The sequence below is a fragment of the Panthera tigris genome, chromosome C1 (genome assembly GCF_018350195.1).
Source record: "Panthera tigris isolate Pti1 chromosome C1, P.tigris_Pti1_mat1.1, whole genome shotgun sequence".
NCBI classification, from domain to species: domain Eukaryota; kingdom Metazoa; phylum Chordata; class Mammalia; order Carnivora; family Felidae; genus Panthera; species Panthera tigris.
Genome location: NC_056667.1, coordinates 15213503 through 15230059, shown reverse-complemented (window position 1 = coordinate 15230059; position 16557 = coordinate 15213503). Strand labels below are relative to the sequence as shown.

General features: G+C 35.4%; 2 protein-coding genes across 42 annotated transcripts in view; one reads left to right on the top strand and one right to left on the bottom strand.

Annotated features, from left to right (window-relative positions):
- Positions 1–14020, bottom strand: part of LOC122241538 — a 50575-nt gene extending 36555 nt beyond the window's left edge. For 11 of the 26 annotated variants that reach the window (XR_006221751.1, XR_006221752.1, XR_006221753.1 and 8 more), the window contains exons 1-3: positions 13765–14016; positions 7686–7803; positions 6297–6377 (exon numbers count right to left, since the gene is read on the bottom strand). Coding sequence is in view for 13 of the 26 variants with exons in the window: in XM_042998052.1 (XP_042853986.1) it covers positions 6297–6350 (54 nt within the window). In the remaining 13 variants the exon portion in view is untranslated. Of the gene's footprint in view, positions 1–6296; positions 6378–7108; positions 7231–7685; positions 7849–13764 lie in introns of all 26 variants that reach the window. The other 15 variants (XR_006221754.1, XR_006221762.1, XM_042998064.1 and 12 more) reach the window with 8 other exon arrangements.
- EIF4G3 (eukaryotic translation initiation factor 4 gamma 3) overlaps positions 1–16557 on the top strand; it is a 313469-nt gene that overhangs the window by 213569 nt on the left and 83343 nt on the right. For all 16 annotated transcript variants that reach the window (XM_042998050.1, XM_042998046.1, XM_042998035.1 and 13 more), the window contains one exon: positions 12887–12975. In XM_042998050.1, the coding sequence (XP_042853984.1) occupies positions 12887–12975 (89 nt within the window). The remainder of the gene's footprint in view (positions 1–12886; positions 12976–16557) is intronic.

Here is a 16557-nt window from a genome sequence, read left to right as displayed (position 1 = left end):
GGCAGGAAATGGTCCTGCTATTGACCTGAAGGAAGAAGCTAACTTCCTAGCCTTGATACACTTCAGAAACTAGAGAAACACGTGGCCTTAAAGACTGTGAAGTAGATTGCCAGTAATGGATTTATTCTCATCCAAGTGAATCCATTTTAAAATGGACTTTAGATTTTAAAGTGGCACATTGATAAGTTTTGGCATCATTATCAAAAAAGAAGACTTTTCCTTGCCTTAATTTCAGAACAATTAACATGCATGTTTTCTTTCATGGTTTTTTTGTTGGTGTTGTTTGTAAAAATAACACATATTCATTAGAGAAAATTCATGAGAAAATTTTGAATTTTGTCTTGGCAAAAAGAAAGAGGACAATGGGTATATAATAGGTTAACCTGTCTGTAGTGTACCTATAAGTTTAAAAAAAAAAAAAAAAGAGGCTAGCAGTCTAATAGAAGATTGAGTAAATAATAAAATTAAAAAATTCACAGAAAAGAAAGAACAATAGCCAGTTAAAAACAGGAAAAGATGCTCACCCTCATTATGGAGTGTGGAAATAACCATTTTTTAGGTATAATATCAAGCATTTATGGGAAGGGAGGAACTACAACACTCAACGTATTTGGGATACGAGTGTGAATTACTTTCACCTTTCTAGAACTAAATCTGGCAAGAAAAATAGCAAAATATCTTTCAAGGGAAATGGTACATATGTACTCTGGAATATCGTGAAGCTAATATATGAATGAGAACTGTGTGATAACCTGGAGAGATTTTCATAATAAATTAAGGGAAAATAAAGCATTTTGCAAAATAAGTTTTAGTATGACTCTACTTTTCTATTTAAAATAAACATATATTTGATTGTGACTATTTGTATAAGACATTAAGGTATGGCAGACAGTCTACCAAAGTATGTTAATGTTGTTTACCTCAGGTCACTAGAATTAGCTAGTTGGGGGAGGGGGATATTACCTTTATATTTGTGTTGATTGATACTTTTGTCATTTAAAAAAAAAATAGATAAAAAGCAACAAAAGTTAGGAGGAAGAAAAAAAGTCCTTGGAGTCCCATTACTTAGATGTACAGTATATATATTTTTTGTAAATTGACAAATGCTTACGCAGGCTATTTCAGAGTCTTTAAAAGTACTATCATTTTTTAGCACATTTATAATAGATACATGGATATGCTTATGTTTTAATTCTTTTAGAAACCACTCAGACCATTTTAACACCTTTATTGAGGTATAATGCACATAAAGTTAACTTCTATGTTATTTAAAGTATTATATTAGTTTTGACGTCTCTATATATGCTCATGAAACCATTACCACCATCAAGGTAATGAACGTAACTGGTCACCCCAAAACGTTTCCTCATACCTGTTTATAAATTCCTCTGAGCTGCACTACCCTCTGTCCATTCCAAAGGCAAACACTGATCTGCTTTCTGTCACCATAGATCAGTTTGTATTTATTAGAATGTTTAGAATTTATTAGATTAGTTTGCATTTATTAGAATGTTTAGAATTTATTAGAATTTCTGACTTCATACATAAATGAAGTCAGCATAAACTTTTCTTTGGCTTCTTTCACTCAGTAGGTTTATCCTCATTGTTGCATATGTTAGTAGCTCATTTTTTTTTAAATTACTGATATACTGGGTACCAGGTGGCTCAGTCCATTGAGCGTCCGACTTCGGCTCTGGTCATGATCTCGCAGTTCATGAGTTCAAACCCAGCATCAGGCTATCTGCTGTCAGCACGGAGCCCAATTCAGATTCTCTGTTCCCATTTCTCTGTGCCCCTCCCCCACTCTCTCTCTCAAATAAACATTTAAAAATTTTTTTAAATAATAAAATTACTGATGTACTTTGGATGTATCACAGTTTGTTCACCTGTTGGTGGACATTTAGGTTGTTTCCAGTTTGTAGCTATTATAACAGAGTTCTATGAACATTGGTGTACAGGTGTTTTTGTGGATATATTTTGTCATTTCTCTTGAGTACATAAGAGTGGAATGTCTTCTTTACATATAAATGTACGTTTAACTTTTTAAGAAACTGCGTGCCATTTTCCAGGCATTTGTGCCATTTTACATGGCATTTTACAGCAGTGTGGGAGAATTTGAGGCTGTCCTTTCTCTGGTGAATTTTCTTAACACCTTTCTCCAAAATATATTATGTATATTTTGTGTGGGTCTACTTCTGGATTCTCTGTTTTTCCACGGATCTATTTGTCTTTCTTGATGCCAGTACCACAGTGTCATGATTTCTGAGGCTTGTAATAATTTTTGTAATCAGATAGTATTAAGTCTTCCGACTTTATTCTTCTTTTTCAAATTGTTTGGGCCATTGTAGGTCCTTTGCTTTTTTATGTTAATTTAGTTGTTTTCTTAAATTTTTTAATGTTTATTTTTGAGGGAGAGAGAGACAGAGTGCAAGGGGGTTAGGGGCAGAGAAGGAGGGAGACACAGAATCCAAAGCAGTCTCCAGGCACTCTGAGTTGTCAGCAAAGAGCCTGATGTAGGGCTCAAATCCACGAACTGTGAGATCATGACCTGAGCCGAAGTCAGAAGCTTAGCTAACTGAGCCACCCAGGCACCCTGTTAATTTAGATTTTTTCATTTTTAAGTTTTTTATCTAATTCCAGTACAGTTAACTGTATTAATTTTAGAATCAGTTTTCTCCTCAAATTTTTTTCTACAGAAAAGCCTGTTGGTTGGGGCACCTGGGTGGCTCAGTGGGTAGAGCATGCAGGTTGATCTCATTCAAGCTCTATGTGGGGCGTACAGCTTACTTAAAAAACAAAACAAAACAAAAAACCTGTTGGAATTTGATTGGGTTTGTGTTGAATCCATAGGTAGAATTGACATCTTACAATATGGAGTCTTCTGACCCATGAACATGGCATATTTTGACATTTGTCTTTTTTAATTCTCTCAGCAGTGTTTTGAAGGTTTTTATTATGTACAAGTGTTTTATAATTTGGTCAAATTCGTATCTTTAGATGCTGTTATAAGTGGTATTTTTCATTTCAATTTTTGATTTTTCATTACAAGCATTTGGAAATACAATAGAGTTTTTTTCAATTTCTTATATTGCAATCTTGCTAAAATGCATTTACTAGTTTTATTAGCATTTGTAGAGATTTCTTTGGATGTTCTGTATAAGTACTTATGTTGTTCCTGAACAAAGACCATTCTACTTCCTTTTTTTTTTTTTTTTTATGTTTATTTATTTTAGGAGAGAGAGAGAGAGACAAAGGGGTTGGGGAGGGGCAGAGAGAGAGGGAGACACAGTATCCAAAGCCGGCTCCAGGCTCTGAGCTGTCAGCACAGAGCCCAACATGGGGCTCGAACTCGGGAATTGTGAGATCATGACCTGAGCCGAAGTCAGTCGCCTAACCAACTGAGCCACCCACGCGCCCCTCTTTTTTTAATTTTTTTTAAGTTTATTTATTTATTTTGAGAGAGAGGGAGAGTGTGTGAGCATGAGTAGGGTAGGGGCAGAAAGAGAAAGGGAGAGAAAATTCCAAGCAGGCTCCATGCTGACACAGGACAGAGCCCACGGCAGGGTTTGAACCCACAAACTGAGATCACGACCTGAGCCTAAATCAAGAGTCGGACACTTAACCAACTGAGCCATCCAGGCACCCCTCTTGTATTTCATTTCTAACTGGATTTCTTTTTGTTGACTTGCTGCACTAGTTAGTACCTTCAGTATGATACCAACTGGATGAAGTGAAAGTAAATAATTCTTGTTTTTCTCATTCTCAGGAAGAAAGCATTCAATCTTTTCATCACTAAATATGATGTTAGCTGTAGGTTCTTGAATTATCTGGTTGAGGAAGTTCTTTTTTATTCCTAATTTCCTGAGAGATTCCTTATTTCAATCAAGAATACAAATTGGATTTTATCAAATATTTTTCCTATATATCTTGAGACAGTCATGGTTTTCTTTTGTTTGTTAACTATTTGCTTTATATTGCTTGATATTTAAATATTAGGCCAAATTTTCCAGGGTCAGGAGTTCAAGCCTGACTCCAAGCTTGCTTTAATAAGCTGGGTAGAGTGTTTACTTTAAAAAAGTAAAATTAAAATATTGGACCAACTTTGCTTTCCTGAAATAAAATTTGCCTCTGATCATTTTATTTTTATTATATTTTAGAGTGTGGCTTGCTAAAAATTTATTTAGCTTTTTGACATTAGGTTCATAAGGGATATTGGCCTGAAGATTTCTGGTAATTTTCCTATTTGAGCATCTGGGTAATGCTGACTTCATAGAATGAATTGAGAAGTAGTCCCTCCTCTTCAGTTTTCTAGAAAAATTTTGTATAGAATTGATACTGTTTCTTCCTCAAATGATTGGTAGAATTGACTGGTGAAACCATGAAAAAAATATGACCCATAGTTATTAGAATTAACAGACAACATAATTAGTAAGTACAGTTATAACTGCATTTCACGTGTTCAAAAAGTAGTGACATCCATGACATAATTAGAAACACATAAATGATGGAACCAGTAGACAGAAATCAGCCTATAAAAGACTTCAATAGCACAATCAACCAGTTTGACCTAATTGACACAAAACACTCATCAAATAGCAGATGCATGAGGGCAAATGGCAAATGTACCAAGATAGATCATATTGTGGCTTTATAAACAGGTTTTAATAAATTTCAGAGGATTCAATTTAAAGCAAGGATATTCTCTGACCACAGTGTGATTAAAATGGGAATCAGTAAGAAAATTATCTCTAGAAAATCCCCCAAATATTCAGAAACTAACACCCTTCTGAATAACCCAAGAGTAAAAGAGGAAATCAAAGGGAAGTGATCAAGTATTTTCACCTGAACAGAAATGAAAACCCAAATCAGAATTTGTGCTTGAATTCATTTTCTGTTGCTGTTATAACAAATCGTCACAATCCGCATGGCTGAAAACACATAATTATTACCTTACAGGTCAGAAGTTCAAAATCCATTTCATTGGACTAGAGATAGGAACAAAAATGTATTTTTTTCTGGAGACTCTGCTTTTTCCATTTTTATAGAGTCTACCTACATTCTTTGGCCCTGCGTTTTTCTTTATCTTCCAAGCCAGCGCCAAACGTCTCTGATTCTCCTGGTTCCCTCCCACTTGTATAGACCCTTTTGATCCCATTGGATCCACTAGGTTCATTCAGGATACGTGTCTCCTCGTCCTGAGATCCCTTAATCACATTTGCAAAGTCACTTTTGTCATGTAAGGTAACGTATTCACAGGGTTCAGAGATTAGGACATGGACATCTTTGGCGGTACATGGTTCTGCCTACCACAGAGCTAAAGTAATATTAAGGTGGCAGTTTACACCACTAAATAAATACACATATTAGGAGAGAAAAATGGTCTCAAATTCATGACCTCGGCCTCCATCTGGAGAAACTGTTCAAAGAGCAAATTGTGGAAAATGAATTAAAATCTGAGATCCAATGTAAAACTTGGTGTCTATCTGATAACACCATATTGTGTAACTGAAATTTGCAAAAAGAAAAGAACTTAAATGTTCTCAACTCCGGCTCCACATTCATATATATGTAAGGTGATAGATGTGTTAATTAACTATGTGGAGGGGATCTTTCCACAGTGTATGCTTATATCAAATCATAATGTACACTCTAAATATCTTACCATTTTTTATGTCCACTATACTTCAGTAAAGCTGAAAATTTTTTTAAAAGAACAAATTAAACCCAAGGGAAATCATAAAAACAACAGGAAAAATTTTAAAATAGAAAACAAAACAAAATCAGATGAAAAAATTATTGAGAATATTAAAAGTATTAACAAACCAAAAAAAAAATTGTTTTTAAATTTACATTTTTGTTTTGATTCCAGTTAACATAGAGTGTTATATTAGTTTCAGGTGTACAATATAGTGATTCACCATGGAAGTAAAAAATTTTAAATTGTGTTGTAGATGTATATTTTTGGTAGAATGTAAGTCTAGAATCCTCATTTTGTTTTGTTTTGTTTTGTTTTTGATTCCAGTGCTAGACCCCAGGCAGACCAGCTTATACTATTTAAACTTATGAGAAGAAGTCCTAGAGCATTCTAACATATAATGGGAAGCATAATCACCAAGCCATCCATACATTTCAAATAGTAACCCCTGAGAAGATGCTGAAAAACACAGACAGACTTACTCTCTAGTTTTTCTTTTGGTTGACATCTCTGTGAACCATCTTTTTTACATAGTTTATCACCATTATTCTCTTTTTCTAGTTCATATGAAATCGCCATTGTAACAAAAAAAAAAACTTACCCTTCTCTCAACTGGGTTTTTCTTTGCTCTGCCCCAGTTTCTTAGAAAAATCATAAAATTTTCCTAGATTCTCATAATGATCTGTGGAAGAAAAAAAAAAGATTAGGATCCCCAGCCTCAAGAAACTTTAGATAAAATTCTTGGATATGATGTAATCAGAATGAATGAATGCCAACTTTTAGGATTTCAAAACCAAGAGGAAACAAAGGAAAATAAAATGTGAAAAAAATGATTAAAATGATAGGAAAGAGATTAGAACTGGGTGTTAAGAGTCAGAACTCTCACTGGAAGTTCCATCATGGAACATTCTACTCTTTATGTACAACCCTGTGACAATGTAAAGAGGCCCTTCCTTCCCTTACCGATTGTGAAGTGTCTATTCTTAATAAGGCTTCATAGCCTCTTAGAGTTGGGTTTCTTCAGTTCAGAGACTCAGATGCATCTTAAATCTTAGAACTGAGGAGTTCATGTTCTATTCCAAATGAGTAGAGAGCTAAAAGGGTGACTTTTTATAATCTGGGGTCTCTTATTTGGGTGTTATGTGGCTATAAGATCTTCAACTGATTCGCTTCCTTTAGATACACCTAAACCATCTCATTCTTGGTACTGGATTGGGGTGGGGGGGGGGCAATGAAAACCTCCTGCCGAACCAGAAAATGGTCTTCACAAATGTAGAAAAGAAGGAAGATAGATTTATTATTGAGTAAGCATTAAGACGTCAATGAGCATCACAGGCAACCCACTAATAAGATGGCAGACAGAAGGAAATCTCACCCTTTCATAAAGCCAGGCAAATATAATTCAGTACATACATGTTCTCAAGATAATGATAATTTGTCTTCATGTAGTAGGATTATACCAGCACCGACCATTGCTATTCTGGTTCATCCCAAATTCTCTTGGTAGTTAGGGTGTCCATCTGTTAGTCAGTTGCCTTTATCCAAAGGAGAAATTAAACTTCTTGTATGTTTGTGATAAGTGTGTAGTTGCCTAGAGGTAACTCTCATGAGGACAAGGAGAGAGATGGCTCCCACACTTTAAATAAAACTTCCTGAGTTGTAAACCTGCCTAGAGTCTTCTTTAAGCATTTAAAAAGATTTACACATATATCAAAGGGATAGAGGAGAGATTTACAAGCTTTCTCTAGGCAGAGAGCTAAGAAAAGGGGAAGTAGAAAAGGTCTTTTTTTCTTTTTGGCACCAGAAAAAAAATTGAAGTTTTATTAACCTTTAGTTTCCTGGGTATCTACTTGACTAGTGAAGAAATAACTAATAAAGTAGAAATAATATAGTAAAGAGAAGCAAGTTTACCAGCATGGTATCTTTAGTAAAAGTGGTTTTCAGATTTATATTAGAAAGCTAGTGGAATATGTTGGGACTAAAAATTTACCTCTCATGGAATCACCTCTTTCACATTCTTTTAACCTATGTGGAATGATGATGTTTTCACGTCTTGTTACAGAGCTAATGTTCTCTCTCATAGAGCTCCATGAGTTCTCCTACTTCCTCTGTAATTCAAAAAAGCATATGCTGATTCCAGCCATATGTGGAATCTAAAAAACAAAACAGATGAACATAGGGGAAGAGAAGCAAAAATAAAATAAAAACAGAGGGGGACAAACCATAAGAGACTCTTAAATACAGAGAACAAACAGGGTTGCTGGCAGGGTGTTAGGTGGGGGGATGGGCTAAATGGGTGATGGGCACTAAGGATGACACTTGGGATGAGCACTAGGTGTTATGTGTAAGTGATGAATCAGGAAAATTCTTTCCCTGACATCATTATAACACTATATGTTAACTGATTTGGATTTAATGTAAAAAATAAAAATAAAATAGGGACGCCTGGGTGGCTCGGTCAGTTAAGTGTCTGACTTTTAAGTTCAAAAAAATAAATAAATAAAATAATCAAATAAAAAAGCACAAGCAAAATTCTAATATCCTCCATCAGGTTAATATTTCTTAAATTTTTATTTTAGTAGTATATTTTTATAAAGAGCAGTCCTAAACTATAGAACAAAATACCTTTTCCAGTCATAGAAGATAAAATAAGCTTGAAACAATGAATACAAATCACTTTTAAAAGTTTCACTCTTTTATTTCTTCAAATTTTATATTACTGTTATAAATATTGAAGAATGGAGAAAAGCCCTCCATTGTTCAAAGATACAGTCTGAATATTAGCATTACACTTTTTGTCATTTCCCTCTAGTCTTCATGTAAGTATTTTATATGGTTATAAATGTAGTATGGGCACAATTTTTTATTTTGCCTTTTTTCTTTTTTAACCTAATCTTTTTTTAAGCCCTTGGCCCAGTTTAACTAGCCAAAAGCTAAATCTTTATGACTAGAAACAGATCATAAAAATCTTTGCTGTGACTTGGTCCTGGTCAGTAGATTGAAACATAAGCAATTGATTTCCATCTGAAGGTGGACTTCCTATGGACTAGTCGGGAAAGTTTTTTCTTTCTTCCTACTTTTTTTTTTTTTAATATAGAACTGTGTTATTCTTAGATTGAGAACCTTATTGTACAACAAAGGTTTTTATGTTTATTTATTTTGAGAGAGAGAGAAAGCCAGGGGGAGAGGCAGAAAGAAAGGAGAGAGAATCCCAAGCAGGCTCCATGCTGTCAGCGCAGAGCCCTATGAGAGGCTCCATCTCCCAAACCTTGAGATCATGACTTGAACCTGAAATCAAGTTTTGGACACATAACCAGTTGAGCCACCCGGGTGCCCTTCTTCCTACTTACTGTTGGCTAAAGTGACTTAATAAAAATCATGCATATCAAACCCTTTTACAGTTATTTACTTCTTACTATATTTTATTTAGCTTTATCTTTCATGATTTACTTGCTTTCAAATTTTCCTTTTCAAATACTAATCTGTGAAAGTTTTTTTACCCCCTTAATCAAAATTTAGTAGATTGAACATACAGGAATTTTCACTAAGTTGTTTTGTTTTGACTGTTCCTACGGAAAGATCAATACTGCAAAGCTTTACATTCTTGTTTGCAGTTGATTTAAAAAAACAAAAATTAGAAAACTAAATATATAGTGTGCATATACTTGTATCTTTTGTTTTTTTTTTTATTTTTTAATCTTTATTCATTTTTGAGAGAGAGACAGATTGCAAGCAGGGGAGGAACAGAGAGAGAGGGAGACACAGAATCAGAAGCAGGCTCCAGGCCCTGAGCTGTCAGCACAGAGTCTGACGTGGGGCTCGGCCTCACAAACCGTGAGATCATGACCTGAAGTTGGCCACTTAACCGACTGAGCCACCCAGGCGTCCCTATACTTGTATCTTTTAAATGCTGGCAAGTAGGCGAAAGCATTCAGGTATCTCAGAGATAAGATATTTTTCTAACTTTATATGTGTTTAAATTTTATGAGTGGAGAGCATGTAACTCTCATGAGTTCAAGCTTGCAACTTGGTGTGGAGCCTGTAGCTCTTCGGTAGACCATCTTATAGTTAATCATGTAGTAATAGGAGCCTAATCTAAGGTGTAGGCATTGGGAATGGACTATTTAAGATGGTCTCTTGGATATAATTCTCTTATTCTAGCTAATTCATTATTAATTGTCTTGTTAAATCAGAGCGTTGATGCCTCTGTCTCCCTCCCTTCCTACCTTTTCTTCTCCCAGCTGTAGCACAACCAAAGTTCACTGCACCTCTCCACCAATATGGTAAGAGAGGGATTGTATATCACAATCTCACCAGATACTAGGTATGTGGATATCTGTGTTCAGGTTTTCAAAGACTTGCATATCTGCTAAAGAAGTGTGTGCTTTCTCTCACTTCCTTTTGTGCATTTCTACTTTAAATCAGAACTTTAAGTAGCCACTTAAACAGAGTAACAATTTCTGCTATGTCAGTAGCTCTTTTTTAAAAAGCATGTTAAATGTCTTATGTTGTCCAGGAAAGAAACGTGTGGTTGTTTTTTATGTTTTTGAGTTGTGGGTATGGTTGATATATTCTTGAAAAATCAGTTGATCTACATCTCTGGGTTTTGTTGGTTAGAGGAAACTACTCATGAGTGTATATATCATACCAAAGAATCCTTCATAAAGTGGTCTTCCCTATTCTGTGAATGGAATTTAGAACTAAATTTAAGCATGTATGAAATAAAATTTAAAATAAAATGTATGGGGCACCTGGGTGGCTCAATCAGTTAAGTATCCAACTTCGGCTCAGGTGACGATCTCAGGGTTCGTGAGTTCGAATCCTGCATCAGGCTCTCTGCTGACAGTGTGGAGCCTGCTTCGGATCCTCTGTCCCCTTCTCTCTCTGCCCCTCCCCTTCTCTCTCTCAAAAATAAATAAACATTTAAAAAGTTAAGAAAAATAAAATGTACGTGTCACTCAAACTCTGTAACTCTTCAAAAGGATTCTGCTGTGGAAGCAGAATTAGTCGCAAGCATTTTGAAGAGATGCACATTAAATAGACTGGTTATATGTAGAAGTTCCTTAAAAAAAGAAGAGACCACTACATACATACACACCTGAATATACATATTCAATATAAGACCATGAGACTATAGCAAATTGCCCATGTTTACACCCATGTTTACCAGAATCTTACTTCCATACTTTGAGAAAATAATTTACTTTGAATAGGTCACCAAGGAAGATTAACAGTGGTCTAATGTCTTTTGTTTATTATAGTCCCTGAGGTGAAGGCTTTTCCATCTAGTTATATCTAGTTATAAAAAAGTGAGGTGTATGTAACAAAGGAGATTTACAGAGTATTTTTTATAATGGTGCAGTAATTTTGAGAATGTTAAATGTTTCCTTTTCCTTGTTCCCCAGAACAGTGTAAGTGTTCATATTGTACTGTTCTTCTGAAAAAAAGAGTGGGCTCTTCAGAGAGATTGGTTGGTTTAGTCTTAATGAGTGAATGTTACATTTCTGTAGGGAAACAGTACATGGTAGCCTTCAGCTTTGTGTTTGTTTCTTTTGATAATGTCTCCATTTGCTAAATGGACTTTTCTTTGATTCTTCTCTCTACCTACCTTCCTGTCATACCTTACCTCTCTGTTGACTCATGTGTTGCCTTCAATAGGATCCTTTTTTTTTTTTTTTTTAACTTTATTCATTCATTTTGAGAGAGAGAGAAAGAGCAAGGAGGGGGCAAGGGAGCAGAGAGGGGCAGGGGGTTGGGGTGCAGAACATCTCAAGAAGGCTCCACTATCAGCACAGAGCGCAATGCAGGGCTTGATCTCACAACCCTGAGATCATGACCTGAGCCGAAGTCAGTCACTTAACTGAGCCACCCAGATGCCTCTGTAAGATCCTTTTAATAGCTTCTTTTTGCTCTCTGATATTTAAATAGTCTTTAAATTGCACATCCAAGTGTTGAATGGTTTTGTGGAATTACAACTCAAATGAGTTTTTAAAAATCCTTTGTAGGGGCACCTGGGTTGCTTAGTCAGTTAAGCGTCCAGCTCTTGGTTTTGGCTCAGGTTGTGATCTCAAGGTTTGTGAATTCAAGCCCCTGCCCCGCATCAGGCTCTGCACTGTCAGTGCTTGGGATTGATTCTCTGTCTCCCTTTCTCTGCCCCTCCCCTGCTTACTCTCTGTGTCTCTCTCTCAAAATAAGTGGATAAACCTCAAAAAAAAAAAAAAAAAAGAGGAAAGAGAATGCATTTAAAAAAATCTTCTGTGAGCTTAATTTTCCATCTAGAACTTCTGATACAATATAATAATAATTGAGTAAAAATTAGGTTTTCTTTCTTGATTTTCTCCCCAGCAGTATGAACGACTAGACCAACAGGACTGATCTGAAATGAGAACTGAATGTTGTAGAAGTGCTGCCTAGCTAAAGAAATCTTAAAGTGTCCTTTTGTTGTCTAGAGGCTTTATTTTATTTTATTTTATTTTATTTTATTTTATTTTATTTTATTTTAATGTTTATTGATTTTTGAGAGAGAGAGAGGGAGAGCGTGAGTGGGGGAGGGGCAGAGAGAGAGGGAGACGCAGAATCCAAAGCAGGCTCCAGGCTTTGAGCTGTCAGCACAGAGCCCGACACGGGGCTCGAACTCACAAACCATGAGATCATGACCTGAGCCAAAGCCGGATGCTTAACCGACTGAGTCACCCAGGCGCCCCTAAGGCTTTAAAAAAACAGAAGCTGGAATTTGATATTTTTTGTAGCTTAGGTATCATCTAACCTCACTCTTAACCTTTGTGGTTGAATATGCAAGGGACCTGAGATGTGTGACTTGCTTTAGGTCACATAGTTAATTAATAATAGAAGCGGACCCACGTCTAGAATTGGCTGGTAGGCCAATTTCTTGTATAGATACCACATACTGAATTATATGCCTGGCTATGTCCTAACCATGAAACAGGATGAACCTAAACCACTGGTTGAAAGGCTGTATGTGCTGATGTGAACAATTTGTGCCTAAGATACATGCCATTGCAGTGTCTGGGCCACAGCTACCCAGTTATTGACTTGATCATTCTGCTGTTTCTTCTGTATGGGTGAAGCCCTCATTTGGCGTGCTAAATTTGAATACAGGTATCATTTAGACTTAGTATTATCAAACATGACTTTGCAGTGGGAAGTAATGGCCCTAATCTTGTATTTCAGCTCAGACAGCTGTAACTGCACCAAAGATGTGGAAAAAACCAAAAGATCGGACCCGAACCACTGAAGAGGTGTTGGAGGCAGAAGTGGAGGTAAGGGGCAGCAGTAAATCTCTTTAGCTGATGTTAGGAATTGTGGGGCCATTTTCAAGACAAGTGTATATTTTTATCTCTTTTTTGAGATCCTGTTTTTCAAGGAAACGTGAGCACATAGTCTGATTTTTTTTTTTTTTTTTTTACTCCACAGAATTTTAAAAAGATTGTTGGTAGCATGTTCAGTTTCATCAATTTCTTGTCTATCAAAATGTCTCTTCAGCAAAACTAAGTTACTGTTTAATTTTGGGTTAATCCCTTAACCCCATCAGTTGAATTTGTCCTTATATTAACTGGATGGAAAGACTAATCTGGTAAAGAATAATGGAAAGTTTTTTCAAATACCCATTAGCAGTAGTGATAGAAATCGTCAGGTACATTTTAGGGAAATTCATTTTGGATATGTCATCTTCTAACTGGATCCCAGGAATATAACTTTTCACATATGATTTGCCTGTTTGAACTAAACCATTCCATATTTTGCTATAGGTTACAGCACAACAGGAGACAATGTGAGGCAGAAACAAGGGCAGAGTCAGTCCGAAGGAGTGTTCTAACAGATTCATAGTCTATAATCTTCATATCCTGAATGTTATATACTGAATCTTATAAATCAAGAGTAATCTAAAACATCTGTACGTTGCTTTTTTCTTGAACTCTTAATGTCTGCTTTATTAAAATAGTTCTTATAAGTGTATAGGGTGTTAACATTAAAATATAGAAATTATTTTAAAGTGATTTTAAATACATTTATTTCAAAAGGCTTTTCTATCTAGTTATAATTCTTACCCTTCCGAAGCAGTTCACAGTACCCCTTTGTTACTTCCCCCTGTCCTGTCACTGCTCTTACATGATGCTCTACTGATGTCACAGTTAGTCCCATAGCAACCACTAAAATGTTTCACGGAAGCGATTTCAATGTGGTTATCAGGGGATAAGAATTAGCAGGAATTTGTAGAGGGCCAAATAGTTGCTGCACGTGTCTTGCAGTTTAACAAGAAAATGTTGCTCCTACAGAGAATAAAATACCTCCAGAGACAGGGGAGTCCCATACATTCCTGGTATAGCTGTAAGAGCTTCCTAACCTGGTTACTCTTTAGATTCCGCTATTTTTTATTCATTTTCTTGTTATACTTTATGTTCCTTTGCTAGATTTCTAAGCATTACTGAATTAAATGGGAAGGCCACCACTACTGTGCCTGCAGATATTCATTCTCTTCTTTAGATCAGAGGTTGGCAAACATTTCCTGTAACCGTTCAGATAGTAAATAGTTTAGATTTTGTGGGCTGTATGATCCCTGTCACAGTTCTCCATTCTGTTGTTGTAGGCCACATGCAGCCACAGATAATGTGTAAGCAAATAATTGTGACTAAATTCCAGTAAAACTTTATTGGTCAACATTGAATTTAAATTTCATGTAATATTCATGAAAGTATATAGTATTCTTTGGAATTTTTTCAGCTACTACAAATGCAGAAACCATCCTTACCTCGCATACAATACAGAAACAGTTGATGGGCCAAATTTGGCCCATGAGCGATTATTTGCTAAAGCCTGCTTCACATTGTTATTCTTCATACATGAGAACTGTTTCAGCTCATTTTGAATCCATCACTTTTTCTTTACTTTATGGTTTAAAGTATTTTTGATTATTTGCACACAGACTTTTTTTTTTTTTTTTTTTTTTGCCTCCAGATATCCTAATTCCTTGTCTTTCCTAAATTTGAGCATTTATTAGAGTAGTTTAGTATATACTGGGGTCATTATCTTTGTTTTCACTGATTATCAAGCTCTCCTTTTCTTAATAGATTTTTCTCAGCCTTTCAAAGAATGTGTTTCAGGTTCCAGCATATTTTTGGTTATATATTGGGTTATATCACTGCAAATATTTTATCAAATTCTATAAATTGTAGTCTACAAGGATAACTAGAAGGATGATTCATCTTAAAATTGATGCTCAGGGCATCTTTAAAATACCTTTTTAAATTTTAGTGTATTTCCTCTGTTATCACATACATAGTTGTCGGTCTGCTTTTCTAGCACTTTAAAAACTCATGAGTTAAATAGGCAGTTTTATCAACTAAATTCTTCTTTTCAAGTTCCTATAAAAGTTTAACATTTTACAGTCCAGCCCATAAGGTGTTTTCTTTGCTTCAAGCTGGTTTTCTTAGTAAACAGTTTAGAAACTGTTAGACAGTTACAAACTAGTTTAATATAGCGTCATCCAGCTGAAAGAAAAATAATCATCATAAATACTTAATGCAGCTAATTTTGTGGATTTCCTTGAAAAATATCCTTCTAACAGTGTACCTCAGACACTTCAGTGGTTCTGTGTTCTCTAAAGTATCGTTTGTCTTCCATGGAAACAAATTTCTTTATACTTCTTTTTCTAGTTAGAAATTAACTTTCCAAGTAATACATTCTCTGCTTTATAGCCAACAGATTTTCTCTTGTTGATTTTAGGTACAGAGTAGAGGACATAATATATTTTTTTTTCTCTAAAATAACATTTTTCTTCATTTTACATGATCTGAAATCATTTCAGCTTTTGTCTTCTTGAAATTTTTACATCTTTCTTTTGATTTTTTCCATACAATGTTTTCCTTTTAGGGGAGTGGGGGAAAGCAAACGTGCACATAGGTGTATGTGTGTGTGTGCATGTTTGCATGAACTTTTTGTTTTCGTTATAGAAGCAAATCCGAAAAACCATCTGTTTCTATTTACAGCATTTGAAAATGTAGTCTTTTCCCATGATCCGATGTAGTTTAGAAGAAAATTTATTAGTATTATACCTGTTAAGATATTTCGTTTATATAACAAAGTAGGATTTGTAACTCCTTAATTTTTTGAAAAAACAATTTTATAAAGCAATTAGGGTAACCACTTGCTTATGTATATGACATTTTTAAAAAAAATTTTTAATGTTTGTTTTTGAGAGAGAGTACGCACATGAGTTTGGGAGGGGCAAAGAGGGCAATACAGATAATTTCAAGCAGGCCCCACACTTTCAGAGCAGAGCCTGATGCGGGGCTTAAACCCACAAACTGTGAGATCATGACCTGAGCCTAAATCAAGAGTTGGACGCTCAATGGACTGAACCTCCCAGGTGCCCCTACGTAAATGACATTCCTTCATACAGTTCTCTGTTGAATGAATTCAACAGAGCTTCTATTTTTGGCTCTTCTGGCGTGAATCTGTCAGTTAGAATGCCTACTTCCTCTGAGTGTTTGTTCCAAAGAATTGTTTTTAGAGTACTTACCTTTCATGGTAAAGAAGAACTTAAAGTTCATAGAGAACTTTGCCTCAGGGAGTTTTGACGGTTCATATATAGCCCTCAAGAAATTAATTTTTCTTTGATACCTGAAACTATGGTGGTCAAAAATCTGGTGAATAACCTCCATTCCATTTTGCTTTTTAAAAGTAAGATGCACTAGAACCCAGATTTCTCTGTAGAGGAATATGTGCCAAGCACTTTTCCATATGTAATTTGAATAAGGTCACAACCATAGAGAATTCTGAGAACAAGCAAACAAAAATAGATTTTAACTAACAGGTGGCTTCCTTGTAAAATGAGGGATAAT